Below are 18,267 nucleotides of genomic sequence, written 5' to 3'. Positions count from 1 at the left end.
ACAAGTTAATCTGTGTATTTTCTTATTTTCTTGTTCATTTCATATTTAAAGTGAAATGTTGTTTTCATGTAGCCTTTTGAAGTTCGCTCAATTTTTATATCTATCAAGAAGTTATTTGTGTTTATTTATTTAAGTGAAATGTTCTCATGAAGTAAACTTCCAACAATCAACATTTTCTAATTAAGTAGAAAATAATGTTGCACTTCATGACGAAACATCAGCTATTGGCGGTCTTATGACTCGGAACAATAAAACCTGGCATTCGGTCAGGCTCTATTAAAGTGAGCTACTAAAGGTGAATAATCATATAGTATCACAGCTAAAGGCGGAGGAGGCAGTGCTGTGTTCCAGCAGGGAGGAATCTGTCTGGGTCTGGATGTCAGAGAGAGAGAGAGAGAGAGAGAGAGAGAGAGAGAGAGAGAGAGACTGTTGACTCCATAGAGTGTAAAGAAGGATAGAGACTGAACCCCCACTATTCATGTCAGTGGAAGTTGCTCAGTGGCGTTTTGAAGCACCCGGAAGAACCGTCTACTTCTACTTACTTTTTTCGATTTGGGCACCAACATTTGGTGCCCAAAATGCAGAAGTGCAAACGTGCTCAACGTTAAAGCCCCAGCTGCACGGGGGTTTCCTCGCCATACCTCCACGGGTCCGCCTGCAGTCCCTCCTCTTACCACTAGGGCCCAGTGCTTCAACGTTTGGGAGCCTCACTGGGGCCATGGTTGACTCAAAGGAAAAGATGGCGCTGTTTTTCCTTTATTTTCTCGACGATTGGTTCTCAGATTGTGATGTCTGTGACTCTTGACAAGCTGGTCCGAGCTAGGCTGAATTTGTGTGCTTTAGCTGTCTGTTACCGGCCCCTAAGGACTGGAGTGTGTGTGTTCGTGTGCGTGTGCGTGTGCGTGTGCGACGTGCGCGTTGAGAGATGAGACCGGAGGGGTGTTCCATCTTTTCATGTGTGTTCTGCTCTGTTATTAAGTACATGGGAGTGAGTGAATGTCGTGACCTCTGATTTAAGAGCCAGTGACATGACTGACCTTCCACACCCCACAGTGGGACGTTCCTTAAACAACATGGCTTTTTGTTGGGGAGAAAAACCTCAAGATTTAAAATTAATATCAAACATTGCAGGTTGATAATTCATAGGGTATTTCTTTTTATGGGGTACTGTTTTTATTAGACATTTTGTATTTTGAAAATTACTTCGGAATATAATCGACAGATAAGCAGTATAGAAGGAAAACAAATAACAGTGACAGTTGAGATAAATTATGTAAATGTTCCAGATGAATACAAATAAAAAAGGTACATAAATGCGATAAACAAGGGGAAACATCAGTTAAACAGTGACAACCAAACAAAACAGACAACAGGACAGACACTCTTGCTCTCAAACTCTCCCAGCACAAATTGTGCCCTCTTCTCTTAATTCCTCAGTTTCATCATTAAACAACCACATTATGGCAGATCGAAGTACAAAAGTAACCATTTCTTTTCTTCTTTTCTTTTTTAAATAAAAATAAAATCTTACATTTAGATGGCTACATTGCTCTACACTGTACTGTACATGAACCTCATAAAGCAAAACATGCATAAAACAGGGATATATCAAATGAATTACAGACATATAGAAACATAATACTTTTGAAATGATAAAAAGTATTTATTTTCTCTTTTTTTCCCCTTTTTATGGAAATGTTATAATGTTATCTATTGTGTAGGAGGGGTTAGCATGCACTTATGGTCAATGAAGGGTTGCTAAGTCTTGTAAAATTTGTCTTCACTCCCTCTCGATTCAAACTGTGTCTTTTCTAATTGCAAATAGTGCATAACATCTTTCATAAGAGTAGTGTGAGTTGGAACCTGCGCTTGCTTCTAATTCAACAGTATCAGTCTGCGAGCCAGTAGAGTCACAAATTTTACCATGCGATATTGAAAACTAGACAGTTTGAACCTGGGCCTTTTGACCCCCAGAACTGCTGTCAGTGGATCCGGGTCAAAATGTTTTTCAACAATGTCTGACAGTGATTTAAATATGCTTTGCCAATATGATGTTAGTTTTGTGCAGTGCCAGAACATAACGGGCTAGAGTGGCCGGCGACTGGCCACATTTGTTGCAGGCTGGATTCACATTTGGATACATTCTGTTGAGCTTTTCCTTTGACAAATCTGTAATTTACAATTTTTTTATATTGCAGATATATGCCTGGCGCATACTGAAGTGCACTAATGTGCACTAATGTTTGGGATGTAGACCATTGCTCGTCAGTGATAGATACTCCTTTGACCAATGGGTCAGATAGAAATATAGATTCCATCGATGAGTTGGTAGGTATGTTGGGAGTACTGTAAATTAAATGTGCGTCTTATTTGTTCAAAAGTTGGATATAACCCATCAATATAAAGATATTTGAAGGAGTGAATACCATTTCTATTCCACACTTTAAACAATGAATCGGAAATTAATTGGGTAATTTTTTTTTTTTTAAATAGTTTTTATTAGGCTTTTTGTATTATGACATAACTTAAGAAAATAATTGACAGATAATGAGTAATTAAGTGACATACAATACATAATAAAAAAGGTACATAAATGTGATAAAGAAAAAACAAAACAGTTAAACATTGACAAATGTGAACAGACAAACAAAATAAAGACAACAGGACAGACACTCTCGCTTTCAAACTCTCCCAACCCGACATTCTTCTTTTTAAATGAGAAAATAAAATAAGAAAAAACACTCAGCTCCTTTCTCCTTTTTTTTCTTCTTTCCAATTTTTGTTAATTGGGTAATTATTAACCCCGCATCTGCAGAGATGCGGTTGCGGAGTTTAGCGAACTGGCTGTTTTGTATGACGAGAGGCAGGGAGAGGGCGATCTGTAGTTGCTGCAGAGTGATTCCTGAGGCAGGCGGGGCATAGACTATAGACTAGAGCAGTGTTTCCCAACCTTTTTTGTCCCAGGGCACACTTTTCATAGCCTAAAAATCTCAGGGCACACCTAGATGTACGGTGTATAGGCCTATACATATACATACATATGTGTGTATATATATATATATATATATATATATATATATATATATATATATACAGTGTTGGGAAAGTTAATTTATTTTAGACTTTATTGAATAAAAAAACCTTGGGGGATTAATAAAGTGACAACTTTTACAATATCTCCATTACCATTATCCAAATTAATTCCTTTTTATTATTTTTTTAAATACATTTTGGAGAAAAAAATAGCTCATATGCAATGTGAAATGCCACCTAATTCTTAATCCTTTTCCTTGTCTTTATTATGGGCCAACTTGTGAAAGCTGCATGCTTTTATTGTGAAGGGTCTCAGTTCTCACAGCCTGCATATTTCCACGTGCTGAAAATAGCTGATCGACAAGCTCACAACACGTTGCGTCCGCAACGCGTTGTGAGCTTGTAAATCAGCCATTTTCAGCATGGAACACGTGTACAATGAAGAATAAATCAGGCATCACTGCGCTTCTGTGGAGGATTTTGTTCGCCGACCGAGGCGATCATGTATGGACACTTGGACAGCTATTTTTCGTGGCACATTATGTTTAATCACAACAACGTCACGTTTACTTTACCTCCTCAGTGTTTGGGTCGGGACATGTAGGACTGTATGTGTCTGCTGTCTATGTGCGCTCCAGTCTTACTGGAGTTGGCGAAATGTAGCGTCTTCTGGATGCATCTCTTTAGCATTAACATTTCAATGGCCGAGGGTCGTTAGAGTCTATTGTTCCGTAGTTGTTGTTATCGCACGTCTAATGGTTAGACGTGTGACAACAACAACGATTGCTTTCGGGGGAAGGTTAGTGTTATTTTCCGTCAAATCAGGCGGCACACCTGGACACATCAAACGGCACAGTAAAGTGCCGCGGCACACAGGTTGGGAAACACTGGACTAGAGGGTCGTCACACAGTCCTATCGCGACGTGCTGTGAGATTGTAGATCTGCTATTTTTTGGAAAATGTTCACCTGTACTGTCATGCCCAGAATAGGGACACCAGGTTTAAAGGTTTTAAAAGGGGAACGGAGAGCCATGAGTCAGGCGCAGAGATTGAGCGAGGGAATAATGGGATATAACACAATACACTTCCTAGTAGGGCTTTAAGCAACTATTCAACTAGTCGACTAGTAAATCCACTAGTCGACCTTGTTGGTACTAGTTGACTAGAAAAAAAAATATATAAAATGTACAAATATTATAAAAAATGAAAAAGAACCCCCCCCCCTTTTTTTTCCTTTCTTTTTTTACATAATAGGTAGTTAAACTAGTCAACTAGTGAAAATCACTAGAAGTGAAAGCCCTACTTCCTAGTCATTAATATGCCAGACTTGACTTTTGAAAAATGGAAAGGAAAATGCCAAGCACCAAAGACCATACCAGAGCCAGAGCAAACCAAACAAATAAAATGAAATAAAATCTGAATCCTCTCAAAGACACAAGCCACTACAGTATGTGTGACCTGAACTCTGGGAATAGAAGTGTCCTTGCCCTCAACAGTACGACATCACAGGAGGTACCTATTCACAAACAAGAAGTGTGATCCTTGGCAAAACAAGGCACACACACAACAAATAACAAGTTCAGCCAAAATCACTCACTACTTTGTGGAATTACCGTATGGGCAAACCTTTCTTATGCTGGAATCCTGCACTGGCACAGGTACCTACATAGAGACCTCAGTCAACCCCGCAGCTTCTGTGACAGTTGTATACTTGTATCCTTACACTCACTAAGGTACAGTATGTGGTAACCCAACTGGGAAGAGAGATTTTAAACTGCTCCAAGATGACCAAATTACACAGACTCAAAATACTCAAAATCCACATCCCTGTCACATGGATCACCATGTCTCAGGAGTACACCAGCAACTGAGCTCCCAGAGGGCCTTTTAATGAACGTGTAATGTTCACTATAGCATCCCTATTCCTTGCATGTCATAATTGGATAACATTTCGGCAAAAAAAAAAAATAGCTGATCAGTTATTTAAAATGTTTCACTATTTGACGTTCAACAAAGTATACAGGGTTTAAGTGGTTAAAGGAATGCTTGTACGTACCCCTTGTTGCCATTTTGACTCACACAACAGGCAGAGAGGGCAGAGAAGGTCGCTACATTAGTTCTCAAACATGAAGCAAAGGTTCAAATAGAATGTGTATCGCACAGGTATAAATAATTGTCTTCATTGGAATATTTGTCTGTTCACTCGTGTTCTTGCTTGCATGCCGTGTGTTTATCGAGATTCTTTGTTCATGCCCCGGGGGCACCAACAAATTATCTTGGTATTAAAGTATTACTGTACTCTTTGATTCCTTTGAGCTATAACTATTGACACTCCTTTTCCCGCCTCCTGTCTGTCTGTCTGTCTGTCTGTCTCCCTCTCTCTCCCTACTTTCAACCCTCAGGTTGCTGAGCTCCATCAAACCTGGCCTGGTGAAGAAAATCAACAGACTCCCGACTCCCATTGCTGGCCTGGTGAGTCCTCTCATCCAGAGCAGGGTTTCTGGGGTGGCTGCCGTGGCACCCTAAGGGTGCCGTGAGTGACACACGTCCAGGCAGGGGTGCTTTATTTCAGCCCATTCCCCCATCCTTTCCTCTCCAGCCATCACCTCCTACTTTCTCCATAAATTGTCCCGTTGTCTGGTTTAAGTGCTGATTTAATAACGTGCTCTGTGTGTAATTTATGCGCTGACACGGGGATTCTCTGTCAGGTGTTCCAAGGTTAGCTATAGTTAACCCCCGGATGAGTTACTGGAACAGCTGGCTACAATGAAAGCCAGTGAACTCCACACAGCGCTGCAACGATCATTGTCGTTGATTCAGTAAGTGCTGCTCAGCTGCACACTGGATTCTCTGTACTGTGTACATGTGTGTAGTAGATGTGTGCTGTGTGGGGGTATTGTGTGTGTATACTCTAAGTCAGGGGTTCTCAACCCGTGGGTCGCGACCCCTCGGGGGGTCGCCAAATTATTTTAGGGGGTCCCCAAATTATTAAAAAAAAAAAAAAAAAAAAAGATTTATTTTGTAATTTTTTTTCACGATTTTTCAAAAATAGCAGACCTACAAGCTCGTAGCGCGCCACTCGGTGGCGCGCTATGAGCTTGTAGATCTGCTATTTTTAAATAGCTAAATTATAACAATGCTTAAAACACCAAAAGTGGTTCCCGCCCAAAATGGTTTAAGGTTATTGTAGCAGTCAATTTATATTGGGGGTCGGGAGGGGGCGGGGCGGGGGTCCCGAGACATTGCCAAAGCATTTCCGGGGGTCCCCGGCCAAAAACGTTGAGAACCCCTGCTCTAAGTTGTGTTGTGTGTGTGTGTGTGTGTGTGTGTGTGCTTGGTTCTCTGTAGACGGTATGCAATGTGTGCCGCATGGCGTCTACTGTTGTATGTAATGCGGTGTGAATTGTTGCCGTATACGTATATCCATGGCTTTTTGAAACCAGGAATGGCTTCTATAAGTCTTAGTTTTAAGTTTCACTGGATGTAGGCCTACATCAGATACATGGTACAGAGAGAGGCATACGTGACCTTTTGAAGGGAATGGAGAAAATTGAAAAACTTATTTCTTGAACAGAATATCACTATAGCCCTGTTTGGGAGCTCACTCTACAAGATGATGCCGAGATGCGTAGGGTCCCGGCAGAGGTACAGTCCTGCCAAAGTCAGTGAATATTATGCCCTTTCCGCAAAAAGTAGCCGAATGGGGAACAGTACTGGCACCATGGGTTCACCCATGTTGAATGGGAAAACATGGCACAGGCAGACTAAATAAAATAATGGTTAATATGTGATTTAAACATTGTTTTCAACCCAGTCGGTTAAATTTGTACTTTCCGACTATTTTGCGAACATCTGAACTAAGGTGTCTCAGACTATCTTTACTTTTTGGATACGATGTTGCGAAAAGGGTAATATTCACTGACTTTTGCCAGCCTCTATATCTGCCAGGACGGCGGGACCTAGTCCTTTTGAGGCCATGTACAGTACTGTAGTCAAACATAATGGCTAATATACGTAGGACTTGCTTACAGTACTTTGACTGATGCAGATATTGTTTGTTTGACTGACTGACTGACTATGACTGACTGACTGACTGACTGACTGACTGGCTGGCTGGCTGACTGACTGACTGACTTGCGTGTTAATAGTGTAACTCCGGTGCTATCCCTGTTGTTTTAGCTTTACGACCTTGTGCAACAATCCTCGACATGCCCGGTCACGGAGACGGCAATTACATTTTGACTGCACGCACTGCGGTTGCTTCCGTTGTCAGAGAGAAAGTGCTGCGTGAACCCACGCTTAGAGCAGGACACTGACATCAGTACTGCCAAGTTGTATCTTTTAGCCTCTGCAGAGGTGATCTTAACCCCCTTATGGCCACCCTAATTAAATGTCCCCGCACACCGAGCGCGTTTTTCAGATTTCTAGCGGCGTTTCTCCATCGGTTTTCCGAAAGACGCGCCCAGTGTGCAACCACCTTTACAGTGGATTGTGCCTTCTACCTGCACTATTCATATTTTTAATTCATCATTTTAATGCCAATAGAAAAATCTGTGATATACACACTACATCTCATTTTCACGGGGCAAGACTATAGTATTAGACACTGAGTCCTGATGGTGGCGGTAACTTCACCATTATGCCGATTTTGACCGAATAGAGCGAATCTGGAGATGTCATTTCCGGTCAAACGGATCACAACATCCGCTAGCTTTCTGCAGTTGTTACACAGTGATCTGTCCGGGATGCTAAGCGATCATCGTTTATTTTAATATATAAGTCAAATTAACCTCTAATCAAGCCCCAAATATCGCATTTTACGCAGCGATGCACATAAAGACCATGCGCGTGCGTGCGAGAGCGTGCACACAATGATCTCGGCCGGTTTTAGGTAGATTACATCGGCCGTTAGCCAAACTAGCCAAAAGTTGCTACATTTTGCTACATTAAGCCCCCGATTATAGGGAATAAAACAATTACGTAATTTACGTCAAGGGTAATGAGGGATTTCTTGATGAATTACGTCAATTGCGCCAAGGGCCATAAGAGGGTTAACACGGAGCCCGCCAGAACCGTAGTAACCGGAGGATTAAATTAATCGCCTAGTCCGCCCGAACCGTAGGCTACGCTTTCCAGGGTTTATATTCTTTAATCCATGTTTTGATCCGATCGAATCGTTAGCTGCCGTTCGTTAGCATAACAGTCAAAGTGGGACAGTGGCCGCGGCCATTTTGAAGAGGCTCGCGCAACCGCGCATCCACTTGCACTCTATGTGCTGCTTTCAATGGCCTGTATCTCCAAATCAGCAATGAATGTCGTTTCTGGTGAAAACGGCCGACAGCAGCCTGCACTGTGATACTCGCGGTCGGGTTTTTTCTGCACCGAGCGAGAGAACAACAACCGGTCAAGACACCACACACAGCATTATGTCATCGTAACATCCGGTTACGGATATTTGGCTCTTCAAAATAAGGGCTGTGCAATGTTGCGATACAGTAGATAGATTCATTAATCCTGGAAGGTAGTGTAAGTGATTTCCTTTGGTTAAAATAAGTGTTAAAAAGCTCTATATTGTGATTGTACTCATTGCTATAGAGTGTTTGTTCAGCAGCAGGAGTCTCCATGTCTCTCCAGCTTTTTATTAAACAGAAAATGCATTTTCAGAAACCGAAACTGGGATGCCGATTTCATCCAATCAGGATAGAGAATGCAGCCAGGAAACAAGTGGAATTGTGAGTGATGACACAAAGAAATGAGCAGACAAAATTGGAACTGGAACACTATAAAATAATTAAGCTCATAAATAGCTAAAATGTATTTTCTGTTTATCAAAGAGCTGAAGAGACAGGGAGACTCATGTTACTGAACAATCACACTGTAGCAATGATTACTATATGAATATAGTGATTTAACCTTTTAACAAAAAAACGTTTTGTTTTAACCAAAAAATATCACGTACAACACTACCTTTAATAGTATGTATCTGAATATTAGATTCAGTATCACATTGGAATTAAAAAGTGCTGAAAGTGCAGTTTCAACAAGAAACACATTGTGAGCTGGTAACTCTTTGTGCTAATAAATACATAAAAAAGCAAAAAAGAATATATATATATATTTATATATACTTGCTATTCTTTTCATCCCCCTTTTTTATCTGTCTGGTTTTATAAATATTTAACCAATGAAAAGTATTAATAATAAGTACTTACAGTAAGTCTTGTGACTATAAATAATGACTACATTGGATCCATTGGTAGACACTGGTACAGTAGTCTATTTTTTTCCCCCTTTCATGAAAATGTACGGTTTTGGACATGCAAGGTTTTCTGCCCACAAGAGACGACATGTGTTGTACAGTGTGTTCACCAGCCAGGCCGCGTGCAGCTGGTCACAATGTTCCAATTAGGCCAAGGAGGTGCAGGTGTTACTGTTACTACACACACACACACACAGGTCAGCCTGTTATCAAACGGTCACAGGTTTTCTTCTCTATGCACCCAAAGTATCCATCATACACCCACGTCGGTCCTGTCAGTCAGTCTGTCCTCGAACAAGACACTAATTGTTTCCTCGTGTTACTCGGCAAGAAAAGCCTCAGCTGAAATGTGGACACTTGATGAAATTCACTGGGAATAAAATGACTGGACTGACTGGTGTGATTGGAACGAGACGCTGCACAGACCTGAGGCCGATTCTAAAAAGAAAAGTCTTCTAAATACAATGTTTTCTATGTCAGTGGTGCTCCACATTTTTCATGTCAAGGACCCCCAGAATTATCTGTATTTGGCTGCGGAACCCCATCTGAAAATATGTTTCCAGGGACTTTTCACGATTTTTCAAAAATAGCAGATCTACAAGCTCGTAGTGCGGCACTCGGTGCCGCGCTATGAGCTTGTAGATCTGCTATTTTTCAATATAACATAATGCTTTAAAACACCAAAAGGGGTTCCCGCCCAAAATTAGTTAATATTGTTCAGTCCTCCAGAGCTTGCCAAATGTTCCAATGCTCAGGACAGTGAAAATGATAGTCATAGCCGCTGGGTGCGGCCAAGCTTTTGCGAAATGGCTCTGAATGAGGAGAAGAGACGATCCATAAGCATTTGGAGTTTGTTAATCTGATATTTTAATCTGATATGTTTTTGCAAAAATGTTGACAGTAATGCCATGCCAAAAATAGGAGCAACCATGGTTGAAAGTGGAAAAAACTAGCAGAATAATCTTGATTTTAATATGATTATTTTCTGTTATTTTCTTTTCTTTTTCCTCTCCTGTCCACCTGTCGCCCCCTGGTGGCCCCCGCTTTGTCAACCTGTGGTTTGGTCACCTATACTGTTGATGATGTAGATTTGTGGAATGTCTTGAGGGCGCCCTCAATGTCTTGAGGGCAGAGGGGGATGTTTTCAGTTCAAAGCCACCTGGCAAACCTATAGGCCTGATTTTCAAAAAGTAGTGTAAATAGCAGATCTACAAGCTCACAACGCATCACAATGTGATGCGTTGTGAGCTTGTAGATCGTCTATTTACATTATTATTATTATTTTTTGACCAGCAATGACCAGTCATTGCTTTTTATATTTAGGTTATTTGACATATCTGCCCTCTGCAACTTCAAAGCCCTAAATGTCAAACAGAATTATAATTTTCATTCATATGTTCCAGTGTTCCAACGACAAAAACACAATTAAATCCTTAATCGCAATTATTTGTGACAATTAATTGTCAACATAAATGGTTGTAATCATGATGGCCCTAAAAACCTTACTTTTCTCTTTAACACACTTTGGGCAGGAACCCCTTTTGGTGTTTTAAACATTGTGTTATACTTTAGCTATTGAAAAATAGCAGATCTACAAGCTCATAGCGCGCGAGTGGCGCGCTACGAGCTTGTAGGTCTGCTATTTTTGAAAAACTGTGAAAATGTGGCGCAAATCTTTGAATATATATTCTTTCAGAGCCAACGTTTTTAACTCAAATCTTTGCTTCTGGGGGGGGGGGGGGGGTCCCCATATTTTCAGATGGGGGTCGGCCGCCAATTACATATATTTTTGGGGGCCCTTGACATGAAAATGTTTGAGAACGACTGACACAGAAACATTGGGTTTTTAGAAAACTGTCAGGATTTAGAAGACATTTATAGAAACTGTCATCAGATCTAAATGGGTTAAGTTCCCTGACCAAGTAAACGTAATTCGATGCATTCAAATCTTTCAAAGACACATATTTCTTTGTATAATGGGCTCAAAGTCTGAACATTGCACTATGCAATGGACTGCAGACGGTGAGGTTATGCATTGAGTGTGAGTGAACGGACGTGATCCCTGATACTCTAGAGTAAAGTTAACAGTGCAGCACAGTGCGGTCCTTTCATGGTGAAGTAAGACCTTCATCTGGATGAAGCTGGGCGTACACAGCGGCCTTTCACATTCACAACCGTGACGGATACATACTGTAAACGTTAACGTCACTGAGAGACTCCACAGAACTGAGACTCACTATTGCTATTGCTGGGCCGATACGACTTAAGTCAAATCAATATCTCGATTATTTAAAGGTTTTGCGTCGTTTGCAGCTCGTAGATGGCCGGCCTCTTCTCATTGTGATTTTTTTTTTTATATCTAAAATAGCCTATAACATTAAAGTGAAGTGAAGCAGAAATTATAATGCATCCTCCAAATAATTTTCTTCTTTTTTTAAACAATCCTTTTTGAAGAACCTTTTAAAGAGCCAATAATAAAATGATGGATGGAATCTCACGGCGTTAATGCCAGAGATGTGAGATGAGAGAGAGAGACGTTAATCCATTTTGGGCGGGAACCCCTTTTGGTGTTTTAAGCGTTACGTTATACTTTAGCTATTGAAAAATAGCAGATCTACAAGCTCATAGCGCGCCACCGAGTGGCGCGCTATGAGCTCGTAGATCTGCTATCTTTGGATATATTCTTTCAGAGCGAACGTTTTGAACTCATAGCTTTGCTTCTGGAACAACATATTTTCAGATGTGGGTCGGCGGCCAATTACATATATTTTTGGGGGTCCTTGACATGAAAATGTTTGAGAACCACTGACATTAGAAACATAGGGTTTTTCAGAAAACTGTCAGGATTTAGAAGACATTTGTTAGGTCTAAATAGGTTAAAATAGACAGACACAGACAGGCGTGGGCAAAGATTCAAATAGAGAGAGAGAGTTTAGAAGCGATAAGATTTAGATCTGCAGACGGATTGCGTTTGGAACTCTCAGTGTTGCACAGTGTAGCCAAAGGATGTTTGGCTTGGCTGAGAAGCTAGGGCTTCTGTTATCACATCACTTAGGCCCCCAGTGATCTTCCTGTGGCCTCTTAACAAACGCTGGGTAATTACACAGCCACATACTTAACAATTCTTTTGTCCATGCAGTATAATAACAATGTTTTTTTCCGATTGCAAATGCTACCACCTCACTCGATCTTGTGGATGTTTCTAGCCGAAACATCCACAGAACTGCCGTATAAGCATGAAAGAACAAAGATTATTTTATGGCTCCTTTTTTTCTTCATTTGTCCTTGTTTCTATTTGGATGGATGGACAAATTAGGAATAGTCCACGACGAGCCGTGTATTTACTGAAAAATCACACCCGTGTGAACTGAGTGGTGTAAGGTCTTATATAGAATGATCAGCTGTGGTCTGACGTAATGTCTGACGTAATGAAATCACACCCGTGTGAACTGGGTGACCATAGCAACCATGCTCATTTTTTGGTACGAACAGACAGACACGTAAACTAACAAAGCCAGTTGTAGGAGTGGTTTACACCACTCAAAAATAATGCATGATACAGTGAGTGTTCCCCCCCAGAGTGCGTTGTTTCCAATCAACGGATTATCTCACTCACGTCTCTCACACAATACCATTTATTCAAATGTATAACAATACTATTCCACAAGTGGGAGCAGTCATAGTAATGACTAACGTTAGCTTAAGAAAATGATAGCCTAATATAATTATTGCATATTCATTTAGAAACCGAGACGACACACCCCTCCTTCAAATCTGTGCCATTGTGAGTTATCTGAAACTAATGCACACCCTCTGGCCAATCGGAATCAAGTATTCACCGTTGACATTTTGTATATATAAAAATGTAGGCTACATTAATGTCTGTGTGTACTGTGTATAAATAAACACGCACGCATGCGCACGCGCGTGTGCGTGCGTGCGCGCGCGCACACACACACAAACACCAATGTTGTTTTTGGCAGCAAATTTTGATTTTAGTTTTAGTCATAGTCTTTTGAATAGATTTAATTTAGTTTTAGTCACATTTTAGTCACCTGGAATGTTTTAGTGTTCTATTTTTAGTCGACTAAATGCCATAAGATTTTAGTCGACTAAATCTACAGTTGATTTAGTCGAACAAAATGTATTTTGGCAGGCCTTGATGCCGTCGTAATGTTTTTTTCACTTGCTGAAAATAGCCGATCTACAAGCGCGACGTGTTGTGAGCTTGTAGATCTGCTATTTTCAGCATGCAACCAAGTGTAAAATGACTTATACTGGATCTCTTGTCCACTAGTCCCTTCCTAACATTTTAGTCTAGTTTGTATCTGTTGACGAAATTGTCAATACATTTAGTCTTAGTTCTAGTATTCCATTTAGTTTTCGTCAGTGAAAAAAGGTAGTCGACTTTTAGTCGACAACATCAACACTGCTTCTAAGCTCCCCTGTGGAGTGAAGTGCTGGCCTCCGCTGCGTGTGTGTGTTTGCGGAGGTGAGAAGCAACATAAACAAGGAGCCTGTTGTTATCTGGAACCATCGTAATAATAAAACACCAGGCCTACTCCCTCTTCCTGTTTTGGGGGCTGATGGGATAATGAGTCCCTGAGGGGTTCAGGCTATTACGTAATTAGAGCCGCGACCTCTGAGCGCGGGGGCTTTTCATCTTCTAGTGCAGGGGCATGTCCAAAAGTCCGGCCCCGGGGCCAGTCGTGGTCTACGGGCACATTGTATATGGTCTGCACTGCACTGCAGCTTCCTTCCTAAAATGCATTATTTATGGCCCACTCTAGTATAGAGCGTCGCAGTCCCACCCCCTTTCATGACGACGCTAGGACCATTGAAAGTGAATTCCTCATTCATTTTTTCAAAAAGTATTTATTTAAAGACGATTACGCCACGCCTTTCTAATTATTTGTTCGGCCCGAACAATTGTGTTTGTTGTCATGATTTGTCACAACTCGAGTTGGCTTTGTACGAGGCTTAAAAGATCTTTAAATAAATACTTTTTGAAATGTCTATGAGGAAAATGAACGGAGAATCATTTCCTGGTCCCTGGTAGGGGGGCGGGACTGCGACGCTCAATAGAGAACCGAAGTCTGACATCACTGCCACTAGAGGCCGCTAAATATCCCCCTGGGTCCCAGAAACATTGAGACAGGTGACTGTTTTATGTAATCAATTTCCAACAGATCTCCAAAGCTGTTGTTTCGGGAAGCGCTTCATGGTTTCAGTTCATTCAACCTCCTCTTCATTGCGCAACAGTACTGCACGCAGAGAACAGCTGATATACAAGCTCACATCGCGGATGCGACTGTTGTGAGCGACACCATCGCGGGACGAAGCATAAATTATAGCTACTTAATGGGCTGCAGGTGCGTGTGCAGCCATGCACAAATCATGAACGCTGCACCTCAGAACCAACTCATGAGTTTAAGTTGCTATATGAATAATCTATACTTGAATATTTCTGGAATGGAGGACTGCAAAGTCAGGCTACATATTTTGATTAAGGATGAGGAGCTCTCTATGACTTGAGTGCTTACTTTTTAGCCCACTCTCGTCTTATTTTTGGGGTGTTATTCTTGGCTAAAGAAGAGCGGAACTGGGAAGCACATGGTGGAGATTGTTTCCCTTGTCCTGACAAGGTTTTCCTCTGGATACTGTCACCGTCCCACTTTCTGGGTGTGAAAGCCTGTTCCTTTTCCCTGAGAAAGCTACATATACGTGGGCACACCCATGAGGCCATGATGGTAACAGAAAGCTGCATATACGTGGGCACACCCATGAGGCCATGATGGTAACAGGAAAAACCCTCATGGGGTGAATCTTTGCGCTCTCCACTTCAAAGTAACACAGAGGATTGTACTGTGTAGCTCCATAGATTCCTTGAGAGTGCTTTCGTATAAAGCAGCCAGCACACCTTGTTGCCCTGAGTGACTAATGCCAACTGTAGCCGGTCAGCCGGTTGGGAGTTAGATTTTTCTTTAATCTGATGAAATGATGAATTAAAAAAGAAATAAAAACTACTACACACTAGGGCTTTCACTTCTAGTGATTTTTACTAGTTGACTAGCCAACTAGTTGTTTAACTAGGCCTACCTATTATGTAAAAAACTGTGTACATTAATGACTATAACTATAATCTATCTGATCTTAAGGCCTACAAAAAAAAAACGGGGGAAAAAAAATATTTTTTTGTTGTTGTTTTTCTTATCAACTAGTCAACTAGTACCAACAAGGTCGACTAGTAAATCCACTAGTCGACCTTGTTGGTAGTTGAATAGTCGACTATAGTTGCTTAAAGCCCTAGTACACACTGCATAGACAGCCGGCTGGTATATGGTGCTAAAATAAGCATGAGCAAGCCCTTATCAAATGTGACCAGATTTGACTGAGAGACTGCCATCGCGCAAATTACAGCTTTTCACCAGGAGAGGAGAGGAGAGGAGAAAAACTTTTCATTAATTTTAGAAGTTAATAGCACAGGCAGACTCTTCACATGTAGGAATAGTAGCATGCCAAAGTTTGTGCTATTGCCATTGAGAATGCATTGGGCGTTTAAGTTAAATAACTCAGAAACTACAAATCATTTCAAAGTAAAAAGTTCCAGCATGTGTCTCCACAGTAAGCTGAATTATAAAATGTGTGAATGGAGTTTCTAGGTGAAAGTGATTTTTTTTGACGTACCATAGAGCTGCCATTGAGCCCCATTATAAATTTCTCAAATTTGAAAGCACTATATTTCTAAAACTATGAAACATTTCAAAGATTCCATTTCAGGCAAACATGTCCACCGTAAGATGCACCTAAATAGGTTTGTATGGGGTTTCTAGGTGTAAGTATGTAGGACTAGCAGCATGCCAAAGTTTGTGCTATTGCCATTGAGAATGCATTGGGCGTTTAGGTTAAATAACTCCGAAACTACAAATCATTTCAAAGTAAAAAGTTCCAGCATGTGTCTCCACAGTAAGCTGAATTATAAAATGTGTGAATGGAGTTTCTAGGTGCCAATATCTGCCATTGAGCCCCATTGTGAATTTCTCAAATATGAAAGCACTATATTTCTAAAACTATGAAACATTTCAAAGATTTATTTTCAGGCAAACCGTAAGATGAACCTAAATAGGTTTGAATGGGGTTTCTAGGTGTAAGTATGTAGGACTAGTAGCATGCCAAAGTTTGTGCTATTGCCATTGAGAATGCATTGGGCGTTTAAGTTAAATACTGGGGGGACATATTTTGACAGTAGAAACTGCCTGTCATAATTTCTCCCCCCTCCCTATTCCAAAGCCCCCCCATGTACATTATATATTTAAACTATTTTCAGCAATGGTACAATTATTTTTTCAGTGGGTAGATCTTGTTCAGCTCGTCATTTTGAAAGTAGATCTCATGTCATAAATGTGTGGGCACCCCTGTACTAGAGCATGTCTGAAATAAGTGTCAGAGTTGAAATCGACATGTAAATGCCCAAACATGTAGCTAGGTGTAATGTTGGAGACCACAGAAGTGAACCTTTCAAGCCTGTTTTCTCAACTCGCAGTTTCTCTGCAAGACATTACCCTATAAGCCATATCTCCAAAACTGGTGGGCCAAACTGAACAACCAATATGTCAATGTCAATTCATGTCATTGCTTTCATATGACATGAAAAAAACGAAAATTCTAAAACATCCAATGGCAGTCCCTCAGTAAAATTTTGACTAAACTAAATCTGAGAAAATCTTGGAGCTGACGGCCTATAAAGTGCATGTTTGTGGTGTATACTATAGGGCTTACATAAATGACGATAACCCTGGCCCCCGGGGCCTCGTGATATGATGCTATAATCGTCTCTAAACGCTTGTCTGTCAACGTGCGTTTTTTATTTGCACGTTTATTCACGAATAGCAATTTCTAATGTTGTGTAATAAACAATGAGGTCTATTAGAGTTGTTCCGATACCGGTATCGGTTACTCGGGCCGATACCACCCTCAAGTACTCGTACTCGGAACCGGCCCCCGATACTTTGACCCGAGTACCAAAACATCCAATTGACACTTGGCTGAACGAATGCAACGGGAGCAAAGTCTGACCCAACACTGCAGCAAATCGCCAGAAACAGCCGATCTACAAGCATAAATGACAACTGACAAGTGTATAGATCGGAGATCCATCTGCATCTATGAGGAAAACAGGGGGTACAATAAGTCATGCAACAAAAATAAAAAGTACTCGTATCGGTACTCGGTATCGGCGAGTACTAAAAATGAAGTACTCGTACTCGGTCTGGCATCGGGACAACTCTAAGGTCTATCCTTAAAATGTTTGTTTTTGTTGTGGCTTTCGCCTTTTATTTTATATATTTTATGGAGGGACAGACAGTAGGCTGACAGGAAATGGGGAGAGAGATGGGGGGAAGACATGCAGTAAAGGCCGTCGGGATCGGGAGTCGAACCCGCGGCACACTGCCAGACTGGATTACCAGCCAAGGTGCCTGGACCACTGAGCCATGGCCCAGTCTAAGGTCTATCCTTGCATGTGTCAAGGGGGTGTCAGTGTGTCCTGAATCCTGATCCCTCTAGAAACACTTCGAGCCGTCCATCTTTTTTTTGTCTGTGGTTGACGCCCCGTTTCCTGTGGCACTGACCTTTCCTGCTCTGACCTCAGGTGTTTGTTGTCTTTACTCCAGCCCCCCTTGACCTTTTGTTACCTCACCTGCTGCAGTCCGCATTTCTCTGCTCATCGCTTTCTTCACACTATATAGGTTTAATTAGATCTTTTGTGGGTTGTGCTCTAAACGATAAAAATATACCTTCTTTACTCTTTTCTTTTTGCACCACCATGTGCTCTCTAGTGTGTGTGTGTGTGTGTGTGTGTGTGTGTGTGTGTGTGTGTGTGTGTGTGTGTGTGTGTGTGTGTGTGTGTGTGTGTGTGTGTGTGTGTGTGTGTGTGTGTGTGTGTGCAACTATTGTTACGTTTCCTCGAGTCGTAT

General features: G+C 41.3%; 1 protein-coding gene across 1 annotated transcript in view; it reads left to right on the top strand.

Annotated features, from left to right (window-relative positions):
* The window catches only part of LOC306925474 (LIM and calponin homology domains-containing protein 1-like), a 185,967-nt gene that overhangs the window by 82,431 nt on the left and 85,269 nt on the right, over nucleotides 1–18,267 (top strand). Inside the window, exon 3 of the mRNA XM_079504308.1 lies at nucleotides 5,436–5,505. Within this exon, the coding sequence (XP_079360434.1) occupies nucleotides 5,436–5,505 (70 nt within the window). The remainder of the gene's footprint in view (nucleotides 1–5,435; nucleotides 5,506–18,267) is intronic.

The sequence above is a fragment of the Electrona antarctica genome, assembly GCF_951216825.1.
Source record: "Electrona antarctica genome assembly, chromosome: 1".
Taxonomy (NCBI): Eukaryota; Metazoa; Chordata; class Actinopteri; order Myctophiformes; family Myctophidae; genus Electrona; species Electrona antarctica.
Note: the sequence above shows the minus strand (reverse complement) of the source record. Positions and strands in the feature narration are given on the sequence as shown.